Here is a 15980-nt window from a genome sequence, read left to right as displayed (position 1 = left end):
CTCAAGTGATTCTCCCACCTCAGCCTCCCAAGTAGGTGGGACTATAGGCATGCACCACCACACCTGGCTAATTTGTATGTCTTTTGTAGAGACAGAGTCTCGCCATATTGTGTAGGCTGGTCTCGAACTCCTGAGTTCAAACCATCTGCCCATGTGGCTGTTCTTACAAAGACATTGGTTTCAGCTAGATCTTGGCTTTTGCCCTCTCTGAGTGGACTTCTTTTTTCTTCTTTTGCTTTAATAGGAAGGAGTTGTTATAGATGAGCAAGAGAGAGACATCATAGGCTTTGTGTTAGAAGTTCTCAGGTCAGGGTTAATTAATATCGATGTTTACAAAAACTAAAAATCTATTTTCTAGACTTTCAACCATGTAAGTAGAGTTTGTTCCTAAGCTCTTATTTATTTATTTATTTATTTATTTATTTAATTTTTGAGACACAGTCTTGCCCTGTCGTCCAGGCTGGAGTGCAGTGGCGTGATCTCGGCTCACTGCAACCTCCGCCTCCTGGTTCAAGCGATTCTCCAGCCTCAACCTCCCAAGTAGCTGGGACAACAGGGCACGCCCCCACATCTGGCTAATTTTTGTATTTTCAGTAGAGATGGGGTTTCACCATGTTGGCCAGGCTAGTCTCGAACTCCTCACCTCAGGTGATCACCTGCCTCGGCCTCCCAAAGTGCTAGGATTACAGGCATGAGCTACCACGCCCAGCCTGTTTTTTAAAATTATAAAATTTCCTGATGGAATTCCTACCAGTTCCACTTAAAGTTAAATTGTTTAATGTAAGATAATTTAAAAGTCTATAAAGAATTTGAAAGTGAAGATATTCCCTAATAAGACCTCTTTTATGTTTTTTAAGGGTAAGTAATTTAAAGTTTTTCTGGGACATGATCTAAAGATCCATATCATCAACTAATTTTGTTCTTTGTTTGTTTTTTTTTTTTTGTTTGAGTCCGAGTCTCACTCTGTCACCCAGGCTGGAGTGCAGCGGCGTGATCTTGGCTCTCTGCAACCTCTACCTCCCGGGTTCAAGTGATTCTCCTGCCTCAGCCTCCCAAGTAGTTGGTATTACAGGTGCCCACCCACCACACCCGGATAATTTTTGTGTTTTTAGTAGAGACGGGGTTTCAGCATATTGGCTAGGCTGGTCTCGAACTCTTAACCTCAGGTGGTCCACCCACCTCAATTAATTTTGTCTGGCGGTTAAGTTAAAGTGACAGTGGCTTCTGCTGCCCTTACCGATCTCACTTAGTGGATTAGTGTTTACACCGAGGCTCTACAATACAACAGCCCAAGATGTCACTTTGTTGTTGGGAGCAGGGGAGCAGGTGTAGATGGGGAGTGTGCTGGGGATGGCAGAATTAGATCATGATTCAGGAGGGTAGCATGGGGGAAAATGTAGTCATCAGAGCCTGTGTTTGTTACTCGCTGGACATCACTGAACATATTCATGTGTTCTGGTGGCATCTTTCTTTGAACTGTTTGCTCAGATAACTAATCAAATTGTAATGTAGAAAATGGGCTTGTCAAGACAGTTTAGAGATCTGTTCTTTAGCATCTCTTGAGTATAATTAAAAAAAAAAAAATCCAAGTAGGAAATGACCTGTAAATCCATCTAATTAGGCATAATAAGATATTAGGTTATTTTTAATTATCCAAACTTTATTAAAGTCCTTTAATTAAGCCTGTTTTATTGCTGCTAAAATGTAGACACTAGCTAGGTTAACAGGCAATGAAAAATGTTCATTTCCTGCTTTTGCATTTTCTTAGAGTAGCTTTAAATATATGCCACAGTGTTCTTGATAACATCTATTCCCTCCTGTCTCATCATCAGAGACCAAAACTATTAGAATATTTGTATTTCGGTTGGTAAAAAGTAATGCAGTTTTTGCCAATAAAATTAATGGGAAAAACTGCAATTACTTTTGCACCAGCATAATATCTTGATGTTTTCATCATCTTCACCTGTTCATATTGCAGCCTAACGTCTCTGAATAGCACGTTTTTATTAATCCCTAACCCCTTCACAATTCATGTATTGCAAGTATAGTGTCTTAGTAATTTGTGTAGACTCACTGTGGAGTTGGATGACATAAGGGGCATCCAGTAGGATTTGCCTCCCTCAGTGTACACTCATCCAGGACTGCACTGTGGAAGATGGAGTACAAGACAGGGTCTTTACCTGCAAAGTTATGGTCCAATAGGGAAGCCAAGTACAGGTACTTGAAAGATAATTCCACCCTCTTCATTTGTCTGTTTCAAAAACCTTGGGTAAGAGTCTGTTAAGGACCAGGCAGGAGATATGTAAGCATATGTGTGCTGTCATCGACGTGCGTGTGAACAGAGGTAAGCCTTTCTTAACCTGGTTACCGTATTAGTCACTTTGCAGAGTTCCTTCCCTTTCTATTTTCCCTTCCTCCCTCCATTCCTCCTTTGAAGAATCGGCTACACTTGCCCCTTCTTCCTTGCTCCCACTTGGGTGGCTTACCCCTGCCAATTCACAGCTGGCAGTGGGAGGCGTTGCCCACCCCAGTGGCTATGCTAGAAAAGAAAGGTTCATTATTGACTCCTCTAACCTTCTCAGTCCTTAGGTCTAGGCAGCTTCTACCGTCGCTGGCATCCCCACCTGCCATCTCTTGGCCTCATCTCAGCAGCACTTTGCATTGTGGGCCCTCCTTGTTCTCCCAACAGACCCTTCCTTGGCGTCTGTGATTCTGCTGGCTTCTGGGTTTTCCCTTCCCCCTGATCACTGCAGCTCCTGCTGCTGATGCTGCCTCCTTTCTGCACTTGCCCTGCCTAGGGATGTCTGTGTTCCTTGGGCTCAGCCTGGGCCCTCTTCTCCTTCTGCACTCTCAAAGGAGGTGTCATCCCTCCCAGTGGCCTGGCTTCCATCCAGGTCTCCAGCCGAGATCTCACATTTTCATTTCTGACTCTCCACCCACCTGTGACTCAGAGATGGAAGACTCGTGCCCCTGCCCCAGACCCCTCTTCCCTAGGGTCTCCAGTGCAGGGAGAGGAAGCGTTGTCTGCCCCCTTGTCCACAAAAGAAGAGGAAGTTGTGTTATTGACAGCTCCTCCTCCCTCAATCCCTAGATCTAGTTCACTAGCAAATCCTCTGCATTCTGCTCCCAAATGGCCCTCACTCTTGCCTGTCCTATTCTCTGCCCATAGCCAAGACCCTGGGTCGAGCCACCGTCGCCTCTTGCCTGGGTTGCTGTTGCTGCCTCAGCCTCCTCATCAGCCTCTCCGTCTCAACCCTTCAACCCTTTCCAATTCATTCTCTCCCTACAGACCCAGTGTTCTTTCTAAAATACAAATTTGGTGTCTGCATGTGCCCTTCTGCTTAAAATCATCCAATGACTCCTCGTGGCTTGTAGGATAAAAAGTCTAAACTCCTCAAGTTTAGACTTGGCCCCGTGGTGCAGGTGGACATACGTTACTGGCTTCATCTCCTGCTGTTCTTTCCCGTGCTGCAGCCTAGCTGACCTTTAGTTCTGTGTTCTTTTTGCCTCCTCTGTGTGGAACAGTCTCCAGCTGTTTCCCTGGAGAACTCCTGCTCTTTCAGGTCTGCCTTGGTGTTCCCGAGTCTGACATAGATCAGTGCGGATCTGCTGCCGTGACTTACGGTATTTCTGCAGACCTTGTCCTCCTTAAGTGCCGCTTAGCTTGTCTCTATTCCCCATGAGATTACAGGCGATGAGGGCAGGGACTAAGTCTCATGTTGTTTCCATTCTGTCTCCTTCATAGCTCTTGGTGCCTGGCACCTAGTAGATGCTCAGTAAATACTTGGTGAATGGACAAAAGAACTTTTCACAGTCTGTGTTCAGTCACTGAATAAACATTCTCACTCCAGTTCTGTTCCCTAGCTCTTCCCTCTGTTTTTCTTTTTTGTAAGAGTCCCAGCTCTTGAGCTAGCCACTCAACCTGTTTTAAAATCTCTTCTTAAATAGCACCTTAAAAAAAGAAAACCTAACTTGTCCATCAGTCTTAAGAATAGCACTCTGTAAAGTATCACGAATGGAATTTTTATAGTCAGTGCTCCTAAAGTATAGGTGCAATAAACATGGTAGACTAACAAACATGGAAACATGAGATTTTACCCTTTAGAGGACCAGATGTTCTTTGCCTTTTTTAAAATTTACATTTTAAGGCTGGTTGTGATGGCTCATACCTGTATCCCAGCACTTTGGGAGGCCGAGGAAGGCAGATCACCTGAGGTCAGGAGTTCGAGACCAGCCTGACCAACATGGTGAAACCCCATCTCTACTAAAAATAGAAAAATTAGCCGGTCGTGGTGGCGGGCACCTATAATCCCAGTTACTCAGGAGTCTGAGGCAGAAGAATCACTCGAACCTGGGAGGTGACGTTGCAGGGAGCCAAGATTGCGCATTGCACTCCAGCCTGGGCAACAAGAGCGAAACTCTATTAAAAAAAATCAGTTATTAATATTGGTAATGTTATATGGCAGATAAAGGGAAATTTATTTGGAAACTGATTATAAAGTAGTTTAGGTCCAGGAGCGGTGGCTCATGCCTGTAATCTCAGCACTTTGGGAGGTCGAGGTGGAAGGATCGCTTGGGCCCAGGAAGCAGAGACTGCCAGATCACACCACTGCACTCCAGGTTGGGCGACAGAGCCAGACGCTGTCTCAAAAAAAAAAAGTAGTTAAAAAAAAAATTTTTTTTTTTTTGAGACGACATCTTGCTCTGTTACCCAGGCTGGAGTGCAGTGGCGCAGTCTCAGTTCAGTGCAGCCTCCACCTCCTGGGTTCAAGTGATTCTCCTGTTAGCCTCCCGAGTGGCTGGGATTACAGGTGTGCAGTCCACCACCCTTGACTAATTTTTGTATTTTTAGTAGAGACGTGGTTTCGCCATCTTGGCCAGGCTGGTCTTGAACTCCTGACCTCAGGTGATCTGCCTGCCTGGGCCTCCCAAAGTGCTGGGATTATAGGTGTCAGCCACCACGCCCAGCATAAACTATTTTTCTCTGTAGCTTTTGATGGACTCCCAGATTTTAATTTGTATTTGTATATTTTCTAACCAGGAGATCCTTGAAATAAGGACATAAATTAAAATTTCAGCCCTTTAACAAATAAGAGGCATTTGCTTACAATGAGTTGAAACAGCAGCAGTGCTGTAAGTAAAACGATTATGTAGGGTTTTCTGTATTGCAGAGCAAGGTTGTTTTTCTAATGCACTAGTATTGAAAAACTGTGAAGCTTAACATTTTTGGCCAGTGTTAATACTTATATGGCTTAGATGCTAGTAATTCATACAGGTTATTTCAATGCTTCTCAAACTTAAACTTTAAAATACATATTAACTAATAAAAAGCAAGTTCTGATTAGTTTCTTTTATTATTATTACTTTTTTTTATTATTGTGGAATGCTTCATGAATTTGCGTGTCATTCTTTTTTGTTGTTTTTTGAGATGGAGTCTTGTTCTGTTGCCCAGGCTGGAGTGCAGTGCCGGGATCTCAGCTCACTGCAACCTCTGTCTCCTGAGTTCAAGCAATTCTTGTGCCTCAGCCTCCCAAGTAGCTGTGATTTACAGGCATGTGCCACCACGCCCAGCTAATTTTTTTTTTTTTGGAGATAGAGTGTCACTATATCAGATTGCAGTGGCCTGATCTTGGCTCACTGCAACCTCCACCTCCCGGGTTCAAGCAATTCTCTGCCTCAGTCTCCCGAGTAGCTGGGATTACAGGCACCTGCCACCACGCCTGGCTAATTTTTGTATTTTTAGTAGAGATGGGGTTTCACCATCTTGGCCAGGCTGGTCTTGAACTCCTGACCTCATGATCCACCCTCCTTGGCCTCCCAAAGTGCTGGGATTACAGGCATGAGCCACCGCGCCCAGCCAAATTTTTGTATTTTTAGTAGAGATGAGGTCTCACCATGTTGGCCAGGCTGGTCTCAAACTCCTGACCTCAAGTGATCTGCCTGCGTCAGCCTCCCAAAGTGCTGAGAGTACAGGCATGAGCCACTGCACCCCACCTGCGTGTCATCCTTGCACAGGGCCATGCTAATCTTCTCTGTATCACTACAATTTTTAGTATATGTGCTGCTGAAGTGAGCACAACAAGCTCTGGTTACTTTTAAACAAGATCTCCAGTGATGTCAGAGCTGCTGGTGTGTGGCCTACACTTAGCGGCATAGGAGGTTACTATCTGACTTTTAAACCCATCTTTTTAAAAATGATTTTGTTGTTGTTTTATTTTGTTTTTGAGACAGGGTCTTGCTCTGTCACCCAGGCTGGAGTACAGTGGCGTGATCACAGCTCACTGCAGCCTCGACCTCCTGGGCTCAAGCAGTCCTGCCTCAGCCTCTCAGTATCTGGGACTACAGGCACACACCACTACAAATGGCTAATTTTTTTTATTTTTAGTGGAGTCGAGGTCTCACTATGTTGCCCAGGCTGGTCTTGAACTCCTGTAAACCTATCTTAAGTAGAGTCTGCATTTTTTCATCAGATTTTTTTTTTATATCTTTAAGTAAGATTAAATTAGTGATAGTTTTGTTATAAAATAGAGTCCGTTGTAGAATTGCATTTAATCCAAAGTGTATATTGTATTAATAAACAGTTTTTGAGCTGATAGATTTTTGAGTCACTCAGGATGATTGTTTGCCTATAAACCAGTCGAATGACACCTTACACTATAACTAGTGATATAACTGTACCTTACTTAGCAAAGATTTTGAACATTTTTTTCCTGTCATTTACTGCATTTATTTAAAGTATTCTAGGTTAGATAGCTGCCTTTTCTTGACTTCAGGAGAGATGCTTAAATCTTCTCTTTCATTCTCTCAGGGAATACTTGTGTTCTTTCCATCAGTTCATTTCTGGAAGAGTTATGGATCTTATCCAGCTGAGGATATACTTTTCCATATTTGCGTCTTAACGCTTTGAAAGTTTCTTGCTAAGGTAGCTTGCTCTGTGAAAAACAAACTGTTTATCTGCTTGGGCTGCCATGACAAAATATTACAGCCCTAGTGGCTTAAACAACAGATGTCTGTTGTCTCGCAGCACTGGAGGCCGCCAGCAGGAAACCTGAGGTCAGGGAATCAGCGGGGCTGGTTCCTTCTGAGGCCTGGAGGAAGACTGCTCCAGGCCTGCCTTCTAGCTGCTGGGGGTGCCGGCAGTCTTTGGCTTCCATACCTGTCATACCTCACCCTGGTCTCCGCCTTTGTCTTCACTTGGCCTTTTCTGCCTGTGTGTGTCTGTGTGCAGATTTCCCTTTTTATAGAGATGCAGTCATATGGGATTAGGGCTCCACCCTGCTCCAGTATGGCCTTATCTTAAGTAATTACATCTCCAGCAACCTTGTTCCCAAATACGGTCACATTCTGAGGTCTGCAGTTCAGTGTCAACATGTGAATTTTGGGGATACACAACTGAACCATAACACAAACTGTGAATTCTTAGCATCTTAAGAATTAGTTGTAGAAGAGAACAGAGCCACCCCTCCAGCCATTGCTCCAGTGGCTCTGGTTAAGTTGTAGTCCAGTAGAGAGCACGAATGCTCTCAAAAAAGCACTACGGTTGTCCTCGGTATCCACAGGGGGTTGCTTCCTGGACGCCCTCAGACACCAAAATGCACAGACATTCAAGTCCCTGGTAAAAAATGGTGTAGCATTTATGTATAACATATGCACATCCTCCCATGTACTTTAAATCATCTCTAGATTACTTGTAATACCTAATAAAGTGTAGATGCTATGGAGATAGTTGATATACTGTATTGTTTTTAATATTTATGTTATTTTTTATTGTTTGGGTTTTTATTTTCCTGAATATTTTTGATCCATGGATGTGGAACCCGCAGATGCCAGGGCCAACTGTAACTTGGGGGAGTTACTTGGTGGTGGTGGGTGGTGCTGCAGACGCCGTCTTGCTGGACTTTGTCCTGTGGCAGTAAGCTCTCTGATGTGACCCTGTTTGTTCCTTTAGGAGACGTTGATCCAGCAGCACGTGTCATTTCATTAGGTCCTGTATCTGATGTTGTGGATAGTGGAGTCCTCCAGCAATTGAATGAGAGCAGTGGACACATCTCAGCAGGTCGGTCTAGAGAGTTGCGAATCTAAACCTGGGACAGGCTGGGGCCAGGAGGCAGAAACACCAGCCTCTGCCAACACCGGAACAAGCCGACGCTTCCAGACAAGGCGGAAAAGGCCTTTTGTAATGGAAATCTCGCGAGGGTTAATCTTCTCTTGAGAATGGCAGTCAAGAAATGAGATGGTTCACTTGACTACTGAGCAGTTACACCAAGGAGAGCGTGAAGGAGATGATTGAGCCAGAGAAGAAACGGGTTGTGATGGTAATGGTGTGGGGGAAATGAACTTGAGCTTTAAACTTGATTTGAGTTTCAGTGTCTCTGAATTGAACATCCCACGTTGGAAGAAGATACATTTGGGGGCTCCAGGACTACAGTAGAAAAGTATAGAGCAAGCAGGAAAATCTTCTAGTAAAACTTACATGCAGGACAACAAAATGATGAAAGATATCCAAATACCAGATAATCCACCAGGAAGGCTTTTGTTTAGGAATTTGTTTCAAGAGGAACAAGGGATGAGGGAGAAAAATCCGTTTTATCCATCAGAGTCAGTGATATAAAATTGCCTATTAAGGTAAAAGAAAAATGTGGAGACTATTTTAGTATACAGAGAGCATTAATTCAGATGGCTTAGAAAAGTGATACCAGCCCAAGAACAGGGATCTAGTTGAGCCCATTGTAAGTATCATTGAAAACAAAACATGCCAGTCAGCATGTCACAGAAAACGAACGAAGGACAAGAAGAAGTGGATGAGAATATTTTGTTGACCTTCATGGGTTTACAGCCTCTGTCTCTAAACAAAGTATGGAAACAAGTAGAGCTTTTATTTTGCTTTTGTTTTTGTTTTGTTTCATTTTGTTTTCCCCCACTAAATAGAAATGAGGGTTCTTAGTCTGTTTCTGACAATCTGTTAATTTCTTAGGATAGTTGTCTTTCGTTTGCTTTCCAGTAGGCATAGTACATTTAGTTGAAGAGCACATCTGTATGCTACAACTTGATTACATCTTTTTTTCTAGCTATTTTGCATTTTTTCTTTTACCATGTTTCAGTTTCTGCATGTAGATTTAAATAAGAAACAAAACTTGTAAAGTTGTAACATTTCACATGGAAATGCTGCCCAATCTTCACCAGCTTCAGAAATCTGACCTTTGCCAATGCTGCAATAAAGTGTTGTCATTAGATTTGGCGTGGTGTTGTTTTATTTGGTTTGGGTTTTGGAAACCGATTGAACGGGTAAATTGGTATCTCCCAGTTTAAATCTTTGTGCTTTAAAAATACATTCTCGGCCGGGTGCGGTGGCTCACGCCTGTAATCCCGGCACTTTGGGAGGCTGAGGCGGGCGGATCACGAGGTCAGGAGATCGAGACCATCCTGGTTAACACAGTGAAACACCGTCTCTACTAAAAATACAAAAAATTAGCCGGGGGTGGTGGCAGGCGCCTGTAGTCCCAGCTACTCGGGAGGCTGAGGCAGGAGAATGGCGTGAACCTGGGAGGCGGAGCTTGCAGTGAGCCGAGATCGCACCACTGCACTACGGCCTGGGCGAAAGAGCGAGACTCCGTCTCAAAAAAAAAAAAAAAAAAATACATTCTCAGACGACTAGTGTTGTGTTCACCTTAAGGATTCCATCTCTGCATGACTTTTCTTAGGTGCCGGAGTTAATGTACCTTTGGGGCTAATGAAAAAAAAAAGTAGCCTACACAGACCAATCGAATGCACATTTTTAGAAGAGGCCGAATACTGGTGAAGATGGGAAATGGTACAGCGTGGTTCAGCCTGGGGCAGCATTTGTGATTTGTGTGGGTAGAGCCTCTGCAAAGCAGGTAACACAAAGGAACAGCAAGAACCACTCTTGGTCATCTCTTGCCAGGTGTTAATTTTAAGGCTGATTTACACACTCCAAACGGAGTTACTGTAATCACCATTGCTAAAATTTCAAAAATTGATCTGAGAGTTATTATCATTTGAAAAAAAACAAGGATTTATTAAAAAACTTTCCAGATTTCACTTACTTGGAAGCTTATCATCCAGCCCTTATCACCATCTTCATCACTGACTTGTGTACTGTTACTCACTGTCCTTTTATTGGGTTTACAAGTTTATCATTTTTATATTACTTCTAGGTGTCAGATTATTTATTACAGGGAGCCAGGATAATTCTAAATTCACCCTTTAAATTTCATGTCATACACAGGCAGACAATGTGAAAATCAGGTGCATGGTGATGATTTACCTTTATTCACCTTTCATCTAGAAAGAATAAAGTCACTAGCAGGTGTAATATGTTTGGGAACCAGAAAGTGGGCCAAATTAGATTCTTCACAACATTGCATCTTCAGTTCGAAAGGACAAGCCCCCTGAATTTTGGAAATGTTTATGATTCTCATAACTGTCAGTCTTTTGGGCCTCCTTTTTCCCCCTCATGATCAGCAGAGGTAAGCAGGTGTTAACACATCTGGCTGTCAGACTTCTTCCTTTGAGCCTTTGATTCTTTTTGGGGGAGTGATAAGCTGGAAAGGCATCCCGGCAGCCTCAGGATCTGTCTCAAGGTCAGTCCCCTTACTTCCCTATGGGAGCCTCACAGGCCCTTGGACACTCTGCGTTTACATACAGCTACTGCAGACCTGAGGTGTGCAAAACCAAGCAGCCTGACAGAGGGTGCAGAAAGTGCACAGTGGCTAGGAGAGCGAAGCAAGGATCATGATGAGAAAACAAAAACCCAAACAGAAGCCAGGCACAAACACACAAAAGAGCAAAAACCTGAGAAGCTCAGTATGTTCTTAACCCTAGAACATAGAAGATTCGGATTGGAAGAAACATTCATTTTATAGTCAAGGAATCATGCTGAGAGGTGTGTTAATGCCATTCAGTACAGTACAATGAGTAATTGATGGTTTCAGGATTTTTATAATGAGCAGAAATATTAGTAACTTCATTATAGGAAGGAATACAGTTGACGCTTGAACACTGGTGGTTAGGGTTTATGACCCCCCGTGCAGTCAGAAATTCACAAAGAACTTTTTTTTTGAGATGGAGTCTCACTCTGTCCCCAGGGTGGAGTGCAGTGGTGCGATCTCGGCTCACTGCAGCCTCCGCCTGGTGGGTTCAAGAGATTCTCCAGCCTCAGCCCCCCAAGTAGCTGGGATAACAGGTGGCTGCCACCTCGTCTGGCTAATTTTTGTATTTTTAGTAGAGATGGGGTTTCACCATGTTGGCCAGGATGGTCTCAAACTCGTGACCTCAGGTGATCCACCTGCCTTGGCCTCTCAAAGTGCTGGGCTCACAGGCATGAGCCACCGCACCCGGCCTGCATGTAACTTGACTCCCCACAGACTTTACAAATACAGCCTGGTGTTGACTGGAAGCCTTAGCAATATCATAAGTAGTCAGTTAACATGTTTTGTATGTTATATGTATTATGTATTTTATTCTTACAATAAAGCAAGCTAAGGATGATGTTATTAAGAAAATCATGGGCCAGGTATGGTGGCTTATGCTTATGATCCCAGCATTTTGGAGGCTGCGGTGGGAAGATCACTTGAGCCATGGAGCTTGTGGCTGCAATGAACAGAGATTGTGCCACTGCACTCCAGCTTGGGCAACTGAGTGAGACCCTGTCTCTGAATAAATAAATAAATAAATAAATAAATAAGAAAACCATAAGGAAGGGAAAATATATTTACTATTAAGTGGAAGTGGATCGTCATAAAAGTCTTCATCCTCATCTTCACATTGAGTAGGTGAGGAGGAGGAGTTGGTCTTGCTGTCTCAGGGGTGGTGGAGGTGGAAGAAAATCCATGTATAAGTGGACCCATGCAGTTCAAACCTGTGTTATTCAAGAGTCAACTGTAGTCCTGGAGTAGTGAGGCCTACGATAGAGAGGTGAGACCGCAGATTTCCTAACTCCAACCATATCATGTAATATCTTCACGATACCCAGAGTGAAAAACTCAAGATATTCTTTGGAAAAGGCAGAGATGCAACATGTCTCAGGTTCCTTTCTAAAATTGTTTTCAAGTTTTTATATATTCAGAGGTAAACTTTCAGCTATTGGGAGCCCAATGTGTCTTGTAGATTTTTTTCTTTTTGTTTTTTTTTGAGACAAGAGTCTCACCCTGTAGCCCAGGCTGCAGTGCAGTGGCATGATGCCGCTCACTGCAACCTCCCTGTCCCAGGCTCAAGTGATTCTCCCGCCTCAGCCTCCCAAGTAGCTAGGATTATAGGCGTGCACCCCCACGCCCGGCTGATTTTTGTGTTTTTAGTAGAGATGGGGTTTCTCCACGTTGGCCAGGCTGATCTCCTAACCTCAAGTGCTCTGCCTGCCTTGGCCTCCCAAAGTGCTGGGATTACAGGCATGAGCCACGGCGCCTACCACCCAATGTGTTTCTTAGTTTAAGTGGAAGGTATCCAATTAGCAACTTCTTTTTTGTTTGTTTGTTTTGAGACCGAGTCTCACTCTGTCGCCCAGGCTGGAGTGCAGTGGCTGATCTGGGCTCACTGCAGCCTCCACCTCCTGGGTTCAAGCGATTCTCCTGCCTCACTCTCCCGAGTAGCTGGGATTACAGGTGCCCACTACCACACCTGGCTAGTTTTTGTATTTTTAGTAGAGCTGGGGTTTCACCATGTTGGCCAGGCTGGTCTTGGGCTGACCTCAAGTGATCCACCCGTCTTGGTGTCTCAAAGTGCTGGGTTTATAGGCGTGAGCCACCACACCCAGCCAGCAAGCTTGTTTTGAATAAAAATAAGTTAGGCCGGGCACGGTGGCTCACGCCTGTAATCCCAGCACTTTGGGAGGCCGAGGCGGGCGGATCACGAGGTCAGGAGAGCAAGACCATCCTGGCTAACACGGTGAAACCCCATCTCTACTAAAAATACAAAAAATTAGCCGGGCGTGGTGGCGGGCGCCTGTAGTCCCAGCTACTCGGGAGGCTGAGGCAGGAGAATGGCGTGAACCCAGGAGGCGGAGCTTGCAGTGAGCCGAGATCGCGCCGCTGCACTCCAGCCCGGGCGACAGAGCGAGACTCCGTCTCAAAAAAAAATAAAAATAAAAATAAAAAAAAGAGGTGAAATCAATTTAAAATTTTAAGACTTAGTATGCTATGAGTAAAAGCACATTTTTGGCATTCTGGGTTTTTTTTTTTCCTTCTGGTAACCCACATACATGCATTCTTAATTTAAATGAGTTTTTTTAAACCTTTGGAAGTACAAAGGGCATTCAGTCATCTTCTGTTGTCTCAATAGACATGTTTCTTTCTGGAGGAGTAACCTTGAAAATTGTTGGATTATCACTTAAATGTTAGTTTCTTTAGAAGCTGTTCTAATTGTATAGTTACTGGGAAAAGCACATCAGATTCTGTTGAGTGTACGTTTGTATGTGTGAAAATGCTAATGTTTTTACTGTTTGGCCTCCGGTAGGATAGTGGAAAATTTTTTGTTTTCAGGGTGTATAGTCCGTTTTATGTTGGATTTATGGATTTAAACTCTTTTTTTTTTTTTTTGTGGCAGAGTTTCACTCTTGTTGCCCAGGCTAGAGTGCAATGGCGCGATTTTGGCTCACCGCAACCTCTTCACTCCCAGGTTCAAGTGAAATGATTCTCCTGCCTCAGCCTCCCAAGTAGTTGGGATTACAGGCATGCGCCACCACGCCGGCTAATTTTATATTTTTAGTAGAGGTGGGGTTTCTCTATGTTGGTCAGGCTGGTCTTGAACTCCTGACCTCAGGTGATCCACCTGCCTTGGCCTCCCAAAGTGCTGGGATTACAGGCCGTGAGCCACCGCACCCAGCCAGATTTAAACTTTTATATGAATACTTGGGAGACCCAGGGAAAACAGAGATTCATTGGACAGATACCTATTGATCTCACTCTATATGCTAAGGCACTGTTGTAAGCCCTGGGGATAGAGGTGGAGGGACAGTCACTGCCCTGGAGGAACTAACATCCTTCCAGCAGGGGAAACAGACGAGAAATGTGAACAGTTCAGTGAATTTAAGCCATGGTATCTGTGAAGTGCTTAGAGCAAGGCTTGGCACGTAGTAGGAAGAATTCCTTTAGTGGCGCTGCTGTAATTACACCTTTGCGTGTGCTGTTTCCTAGGCTCATGCCCCTAGCCTTTTTTTTTTTTTTTTTTTTTTTGAGACGGAGTCTTGCCCTGTCGTCCAGGCTGGAGTGCAATAGTGTGATCTCGGCTCACTGCAACCTCTGCCTCCCGGGTTCAAGTGATTCTCCTGCCTCAGCCTCCTGAGTAGCTGGGATTACAGGCATGCACCACCACTTCCAACTAATTTTGTATTTTTAGTAGAGGCAGGGTTTCTCCATGTTGGTCAGACTGGTCTCGAATTCCTGACCTCAGGTCGTCCGTCCGCCTCAGCCTCCCAAAGTGCTAAGATTATAGGCGTGAACCACTGCGCCCGGCCGACACACACGACTTTCAACAACTATGCTTTATTGCGCGTAGAAACTACCTGAACAGTGGTAGGAACCACGAGAATGCTACTCTTCAGGGAATATGGCCTTGCCAAGTAGAGAGACAATGTCCCCACCTCCCCAGAGACCACTGAACACTTAAATTCAGGCACAAACCTTTTATTCTCTCATTAATGTTTCTTCTGCATGCCTCTTCCCTCCCAAAGTTGGGAGGCCATTTGAATATCAAGGAGAAATATGTAGTATGCCCAGTTTATATGATTCTTTCATCCAAAAAGTATCATGGCAGCTTCTGAGCCCTGCAATGTGCCTGGACAGGAACTGGCCTGGGTCAAACCACCCCAGGTGTTAGTTTCTGAGACACATTGTGGATGGCGATCAGGACAAACAAAATCCAAGGTGCTCTTTGGAAAAGATGGGAAATTTTTTTTATTTTTTATTTTTATTTTTTTGAGATGGAGTATAGTTCTGCTGCCAGGCTGGAGTGCAGTGGCACACTCTCGACTCACTGCAACCTCTGCCTCCCAGGTTCAAGCGATTCTCCAGCCTCAGCCTCCCAAGTAGCTGGGATTAGAGGCATGTGCCACCATGCCCGGCTAATTTTTGTATTTTTAGTAGAGATGAGGTTTCACCATGTTGGCCAGGATGGTCTCAACTCCTGACCTTAGGTGATCTACCTGCCTCAGCCTCTCAAAGTGCTGGGCTCACAGGCATGAGCCACCGCACCCGGCCTGCATATAACTTTTGACTCCCCACAGACTTTACAAATATAGCCTGGTGTTGACTGGAAGCCTTAGCAATATCATAAGTAGTCAGTTAACGTGTTTTGTATGTTATATGTTACGTATTTTATTCTTACAATAAAGTAAGCTAGGGATAATGTTATTAAGAAAATCATGGGCCAGGTATGGTGGCTTATGCTTATGATCCCAGCATTTTGGAGGCTGCGGTGGGAAGATCACTTGAGCCATGGAGCTTGTGGCTGCAATGAACAGAGATTGTGCCACTGCACTCCAGCCTGGGCAACTGAGTGCGACCCTGTCTCTAAATAAATAAATAATTAAATAAAACCATAAGGAAGAGAAAGTATATTTACTATTAAGTGGAAGTGGATCGTCATAAAAGTCTTCATCCTCGTCGTCTTCACGTTGAGTAGGTGAGGAGGAGGAGTTGGTCTTGCTGTCTCAGGGGTGGTGGAGGTGAAAGAAAATTCATGTATAAGTGGACCCATGCAGTTCAAACCTGTGTTATTCAAGAGTCAACTGTAGTCCCAGAGTGATGAGGCCTACGATAGAGAGGTGAGACCGCAGATTTCCTAACTCCAACCATATCATGTAATATCTTCATGATACTCAGAGTGAAAAACTCAAGATATTCTTTGGAAAAGGCAGAGATGCAACATGTCTTAGGTTCCCTTCTAAAATCGTTTTCATCTAGCCAGGCGCGGTGGCTCACGCCTGTAATCCCAGCACTTTGGGAGGCTGAGGCGGGCAGATCACAAGG

At 44.3% G+C, this 15980-nt stretch overlaps 1 protein-coding gene and 1 non-coding gene across 6 annotated transcripts in view; one reads left to right on the top strand and one right to left on the bottom strand.

Moving 5' to 3' along the window:
* Positions 1-9231, top strand: part of UPF2 (UPF2 regulator of nonsense mediated mRNA decay) — a 123541-nt gene extending 114310 nt beyond the window's left edge. For all 5 annotated transcript variants that reach the window (XM_063669553.1, XM_054503616.2, XM_063669552.1 and 2 more), the window contains exon 22: positions 7949-9231. In XM_063669553.1, coding sequence (XP_063525623.1) covers positions 7949-7958 — 10 coding nt within the window. In that variant the 3' untranslated portion in view covers positions 7959-9231. The remainder of the gene's footprint in view (positions 1-7948) is intronic.
* LOC129006970 (U6 spliceosomal RNA) lies at positions 5970-6077 on the bottom strand. Its single transcript, XR_008492156.1, has one exon. It is a non-coding gene; the product is annotated as a U6 spliceosomal RNA (small nuclear RNA).
* Positions 9232-15980: the final 6749 nt, after the last annotated feature.

This window comes from Pongo pygmaeus, chromosome 8 (assembly GCF_028885625.2).
Source record: "Pongo pygmaeus isolate AG05252 chromosome 8, NHGRI_mPonPyg2-v2.0_pri, whole genome shotgun sequence".
NCBI lineage: Eukaryota > Metazoa > Chordata > Mammalia > Primates > Hominidae > Pongo > Pongo pygmaeus.
Note: the sequence above shows the minus strand (reverse complement) of the source record. Positions and strands in the feature narration are given on the sequence as shown.